Genomic DNA, 6,702 nt, shown 5'->3' with positions numbered 1-6,702 from the left:
ACTCCCTTTCCTCCAGACTCCTCTGGTCACATGGTCTCTGCTGCAGATTTAGGGGAGCGATGAGGGGATTAGCTGTGGATGTGGTTTGCTTTTTTTATCAGCAGAGCTAAGGGCCATATACTCCTGAAAAGCAGGCAGACAGGAAGAGTATAATTCCCTCTTGCAACCTGGCTCATTCTGTCACTTTACTCTGCTTTAGCACCCACACTATGCCTCGCTCCACACCGTAGCAGCTTTTCAGAATTCACTGTTTAACAATAGCAAAAAGATCTTACTTTAACGTTGTATTTCAATCAGTTCGATTTGATGGTGATTTATATATTTTTTCGATAGTCACATAAAAGGAGTTCTGGATGTATAAAGGGGTCAGTGTGGGGGGGGGGGGGGAGATTGGGGAGTTACTTCTCTCACATCTCTTCTGAAAACTCACTTTTGTTTTCTGGCTTTTTCTTAATGTAAAACAGTTTTTGAAAATGTATTTCAGAGATACTATATTTCATTTCTTTATTAGTAAAGAGTTGAATGTAGTTTAAAAACTCTTAACATACAGGTCAAGTATATGAAAAACAATCTTGACCTTAATTTAATGCTCTGAATATCTGTGACCATATTAGAAACAAAGTTGAATATAAATATCTAAAGCCAGTTGAGTAGCACTTTAAATGTTTTGGCTCTATGAAACTTGATTATATGTTTTCTTCAAGTTTGTATCTTCTTGGTTGAATGCACTTATTGTAAGTCACTTTGGATAACAGCGTCAGCTAAATGCAATGTAATATGAAGGCGGGGTCTCAACAGCTTGCAAACATTAAGGAATCTGCCTGACATCATTTTCCATTGGTTTCCTTTCTCTTTCGGAGAGCGTGTCAGAGGCAGACCTCAGTGAAACAAAGTTCTGAAACAGTGTCTGCACAACAAGAAGAATGGCTCTTCCGTCCACAAGGTAGGCATTGACATTCATATGGTTTGCATATTACTTTCTTAATGTTTTACCACGATTGACTGTAGTTTGAAATGTTAGGATGGGTTATAAATAAGGTTCAAGGATCAAGGCTTTTATGGTCATTTGTACATAGCTACAGTGTAGTTATGACAATGGAAATCTTAGGTCACAGTCCAACACAATAAAACAGATACAAATAAAATATAATAGAAATAGTGCAGAATAGTCTATATACAAGTCATTGGAATATTGATCGATATAAGTTGCAAACAGATGAATGTTATGGATGTTCTTTCAAAAGTTCAGGTGTCAGTCTTGTGACCTGTGGGATGAAACTGTCCCTTAGTCTGGATGCTATGGTACCGCCTGCCAGACCGCAGTAGACAGAACAGATGGTTGCTGGGGTGGTGGGGTTATTTTATAATCCTGAGGGGGTAAATAAGTAACATCTGTAATGTGTTGTGCTTTGCAAGATACAGACTCATCTTTAAATGTACTTTACTGCATGAAAGTGATCTGAAACTGAAAATAGTGTAATATCAGCACCACGTTTAGACAGTCTGTTAAAATGGAAGACAGTATAAATGTTCCTTCCAACAAATTAACAGTTCTCTAACTGCATGTCTCAACATGTTGTTAGATGAGTGTTAGAAGATGGTGAGGTGTGCACTATGTTGATGCATTTTAGAATAAGTCTTGATGCATTTACTGTATATTGAAAACATTTAAAATAGTAAATTAGTGGTGGCAGGTTTGGACATTTACTCAACTACTGTATTCAAATGATGGTACTTGTACTTTACTTGAGTATTTCGAAATGTCTGCTAATGTATACTTCTTTACCCTTAATCTGCATATACAAATATGATCAAATATCGAAGTGAACAATCCCAAGAGGGCAAGTGCATCCCTTGGTTTGCTTTGTGAGAGCGAAATTCATTTTGAAGATCAGAGTGAACCTGTCAGAGCATGTTTGCTTAAATTCCAGATATGTTAGAACATTTCACAGAATGAATTGCATATTCACACAAGTTATAACCGGATAACAGCCTATCAAGTTGTCGTGGGGAGAGAAATAAAAAGCTTGTAATAAAAGTTATTCGTAAAAACATTTCATAACTTTCAGTTTTGCTTGTACATAAACATACATGTATAACATCCTTATTAGTGCTGCGTACCTGGACTCACATTCAGGTTCAGGTCCGGACTCAAGTCCAGAGGTTCAGGTTCAGGTCCGGACTTATAAGTCCGGACCTGAACCCATGGCTTGTGTCAAGTTGTGTGAGTAACTAAAGTGAACTTATTGTGAGCTAATTATCAATTGAAAATAAACTCAACTCAAATTCAAACTCGTCAGGTTTATTGTGCCCCCTTCCAACTTGTGTCTACATTTCTCTACAAAGTGCAAATGTAAAAAAAACACTTTTTGCCACTTAGTCTATAAATGACTTATGACAGCAACTACAGTGAACTACTACAAAGTTCAAACATTTATTTCATTTACCAAACTAAAGTAACCAAACAGTCCCTGAGCTGACTGAGCCTAAATCCCTAAAACTTTGCTGAAAGGTAGAGTGTAGAGTAGACTATACGCATTACACTGTTACCCACCTACTATACACTGTAGTGACTGTACAGTCAGAGTGTACTGTACTGTCTGTGCACCATGTCTTTTCTACAACTCTACATGTGTACATTATACAGTACATACTACATACATAGTGATGTACCATAGACCATAGACTGTATATATAAATGGACGTAGTGTCCGTGACGTCACCCATAGGATTCTGCAGAGTTGCCGAGAAGCCCTTAGTAGGCGGAGTCGGCCACTAACGGCTCGACAGTGACGTCAGAGTTCAACTCCCGCCTGCTCCAAATAAGGGCAAAGAGGCGGAGCCGAGGCGGGACCTGCTGCCTCCGAACTGGAAGTAAACAGAGCTAGCTCAGGCTAAGAAGCTAAGCTAAAATGAAATACATGCATACCAAAAGTGTAGTTCCCCTATATAAACGTTACATTCAGAATCAAATGAGACAATCTGCAAGAGAATTAGCGATATTTAGTTATTCTTAATGCTTGTCATTCACACGTTAAGAAAAGACGGACTCCACCGCCTGGACCTAACGGAGCCGCAGTGGGCTAGCTCCGGGACGCCGGCTGGAGCTAGCCCCCTGCGGCTCCGTTAGCTCCGGCGGCCACCACTGGGATAATTGGTTCCCCTATTAACACTTGCTCCCGTTTAGCATTATGGGCGTCATAGCCGTAGACTTTAAAAGTCTTACCCAAGGCTGAATCATAAACTAAAATGTATATGTATGTATAAAGGGGTTACGTCCTTAGCTGGCTAATAAGTAACAAGCTAAGCTACCAAGCACACAAACACCTGCGAACGGGATTAACATGTATAATATTATCATTTTAGACTTCTTGGAAGTTCTGTTAGTACATTCAAGCGTACAGCACAACATTTTAATTGTCTGGTATTTGTAACAATATTCCCTAAAAGGCACAATCACCATGAACACGGCTAAAGCTAAAGGGTCAAGTACAGTAACTACAACTAACTAACGTTGTAGCCTCTATGGTTGTAGCCTAGCAGAGTGGACAACTTGCTGTTAGCTGACAGTAAGGCATGTACATGTCCATCAAAGTGACCACGCCCTAATTTATGCAAAAGCTTTAAGGCTTAATATTAATTAAACAGATGAGTTGATAAAAAATTCACCCCCCCAATCCATATTCATGAAGGGGGGATCTAACTATACAGAGAATATGGTTTTTTGAACCACGATGTAAACATGTTTATTTCTGCTGTAAAGTTGGGCATTTTAACATGGGGGTCTATGGAAATTGCTCCCTTCTGCAGACTGCTCCTACTGGCCACTAGATGAACTGCAGTTTGAGGCACTTCCGTATTAGCGTCCCGGCTCTTCCCCAGAGTTTGCCGCTTGATACATACAATTTTGATACAAATGTCATACATAGTTAACTTAAGCATCTATCATCTGTCACGCTGTCCACTATGTCTAAGCCAATCACATCGCTCGCTTCCCTTGACGTCACACAGATCTGGCGAGCAGTTGCGATATTTTGCGAGACTTCGTGAGTTCAGTAACGGCCGCCATATCAGAAGCCAAGACAATGTTTTTCGTCTTTTCTCAGCGCAAATTTCGCGATCTATGGAAGATGGTTTAGAACAAAAAGGAGAATATACGTAAGTGCTAGTTTTTTTGCGAGTCCAAGTACCGGTTCCCGACGTTCCGTTTTAATCGGACTTGAACCGAAACTTTTTCACAAGTCCAGTACCGGTTCGGCGTACCAGTATGCAGCACTAATCCTTATTATTATTTTGTCACCCTTTTTATTCATCATAAAGTAGTCTGGCAACTGCATTAAATTGGAATACAACTATTTCACATTGTTCAGTGTAACTGTATTCAAGCATTAACTCAGCAAAACATATTTCAAAGGAAATGTTGAATTTGTGTTTGTTTAAACATCTTGTTTGCTTTCCTCTTACTTCCACAGCATCCTCGCTAACTTCAACACTACGGCTATAAATGGAGAGCAAAACAACATGAATGGGACTCAGTGTTATGGTGACAAACCACATTTTTGGCACACCTCTGTGCTGCCGGTGTATATCCTGCTCGTCGCTGTGATGGGAATTGTGTTGAATGTGTTTGTCCTCGGGGTTTTCTGTCTTCATAAGAAGTCCTGTACTGTGGCTGAGATCTACTTAAGCAACATAGCTGCTGCTGACCTGATCCTGACGTCCTTTCTGCCCTTCTGGGCTGTGAATGCAGCCAACCAATTCAATTGGCCCTTTTCTCATCACCTGTGTCGACTGGTCAACTTTAGCATCACCATGAACGCCTACTCTAGCATCTACTTCCTCGTTTTGATAAGCATAGATCGTCGCATGGCACTGGCGGACCCTCTTTCCCATAGAGGAATATCTAGGCCAAAATATGCCAAACTGGGCTGTGTGCTGGTGTGGGCTTTTGGCTTGCTCCTAAGTGTCCACACACTTGTCTTCAGGGAAGTGAAAGATTTCCCTAAAATACAATTTAATATATGCTATATGGCTTTCCGAAATCTCACTGAAAGGGCTGTGTTTGATGTGATGCAGTTTACATTCAGCTTCATCATCCCCTTTTTCATCATCCTCTACTGTACTATACATATTCTTCAAGCTCTGAACAACCGGATATTTGAGGGATTAAACCGCCGGAAGAAGGAGCAAAAGGCCACCACTCTGGTGCTGGCGGTCCTCCTGGCGTTTATGATCTGCTGGATGCCATTCCACGTGACAAAGATATTACTTTTGCTGCAAGAAGCTGAAGTCCTGACAGGGTGTGGCCTTGAGTACGCCCTTAACATCTGCAGCCATGTCTTCATATACCTCGCCTTCTTCAACAGTGTTCTCAACCCCATCCTCTACGTCATTGTAGGACAGCAATTTCGGCAAAAAGTGAGGGGACTCTTTAAACAGTGGAGATCTACCAGAAAATCGTCCGTTAACATCTCACGCACAAACTCAACCCGGATTAGACCTCAGTTGTCTGTTCGGAAGGACATTTCTTAGAAGCTGTTGTTTTTGTTTACTTACTTTAACATAATGAGCTTATTAGTCATGTTCCCCGAAGAAGATATCGAACAGTAACTTAGTCATTTAGACTTTAGTCAGAATACACATTAAATACAATCCTGTCTGATGAGAGGATGTTGTCTCATACTCAGACCGTACTTTTTATTTCAAACAGTTCTCTTCATCTTATCTTCTTTGAGCAACAGGAGGAAACCAAGGGGAAGGCGGAGAAAGATAATCATAATATTTAGCAACATGTAAGCGGAAATCAATGTTGCGGTCACCTTTTAATGCATGGGATTATTACAGGACGTGGGAGGCAATTTGTATACCATTAGTAATGTAATTTTAGACCCTCCAGAAAAACGCGGGCTAAAATCCTTGATTATGCGATTAAACATGCGGGGTTTTTATGTGATTTTATTCGCTGAAATTGCGGGAAGTTGCGAAATATGCGGAAAGTTGCGAAATATGCTAAATATGCGGGAAAAAATAATATTTTTTTAAAATATTGGGCTGTCTTATTTATTCTCTCTCACACACAACCTGCCACTAACGTTAAACCCCTTTACTATTCAATTAAACACATTCAATGTTTATTTATTGTAAAAGCAATTGGGCTATTTTAATCTCACATCCCCCCCCTCACACACACTTCTCCGCCTCCTTCTGTTTTCATTTACTTGTTCGTTATCTGACCAGCTTCAATCTTGTAGGCTACTCACCTCGTTTCTTGTAGCCCTCAAAAGGGTTTTGGAGGTTGATGCCTCGGTGAACGTAAGTTGAATGGCTTTCTTGTCCGCAGCAGCAGAAAGAATGTTTGAATGAATCAAAGTGGGTCGTCACCGTCGATTTTCTCTTATGCTCCAACACACAGTTGCACGGGGTGCAGAATAGTTTCCCCCCACTTTTTGCACGGTCTTTAGTAGAAATGTTCGTCGGTAAATGAGATGGATTAGATTTTTTCATCTTGTGTTTCTCTATCGTGTGAGCTCCACACGTTCACTCTATACAGTGTTGTTTACATTCTGTGATGCGCGAGCTGATGATGTCACGTCAAGACGAGTTAACTTTTTTTTCGCTCAACTTTGTGTGGAAAAATGCGGGATTATGCAGCCTTTTGATAAATATGCGGCCTTTTAAAAATCTGCGCCATTTTGCTGATTA

At 40.4% G+C, this 6,702-nt stretch overlaps 1 protein-coding gene across 1 annotated transcript; it reads left to right on the top strand.

The window, feature by feature from the left end:
- The first annotated feature begins 402 nt into the window (after positions 1-402).
- Positions 403-6,679, top strand: LOC307022330 (B2 bradykinin receptor-like). Its single transcript, XM_079655081.1, has 2 exons — positions 403-943; positions 4,473-6,679. Exons 1-2 carry the CDS (start codon positions 924-926, stop codon positions 5,530-5,532), a joined length of 1,080 nt encoding a protein of 359 aa, XP_079511207.1. The 5' UTR covers positions 403-923; the 3' UTR covers positions 5,533-6,679.
- The last annotated feature ends 23 nt before the right edge of the window (positions 6,680-6,702 follow it).

The sequence above is a fragment of the Notothenia rossii genome, assembly GCF_949606895.1.
Source record: "Notothenia rossii genome assembly, chromosome: 1".
Taxonomy (NCBI): domain Eukaryota; kingdom Metazoa; phylum Chordata; class Actinopteri; order Perciformes; family Nototheniidae; genus Notothenia; species Notothenia rossii.
Note: the sequence above shows the minus strand (reverse complement) of the source record. Positions and strands in the feature narration are given on the sequence as shown.

Excerpts from the sequence above, each read along its gene's own strand:
- LOC307022330 (XM_079655081.1), top strand. The coding sequence starts at position 924 with ATGGCTCTTCCGTCCACAAG. Across the intron at positions 944-4,472 it reads ATGGCTCTTCCGTCCACAAG|CATCCTCGCTAACTTCAACA; the intron begins GTAGGCATTGAC and ends TTACTTCCACAG.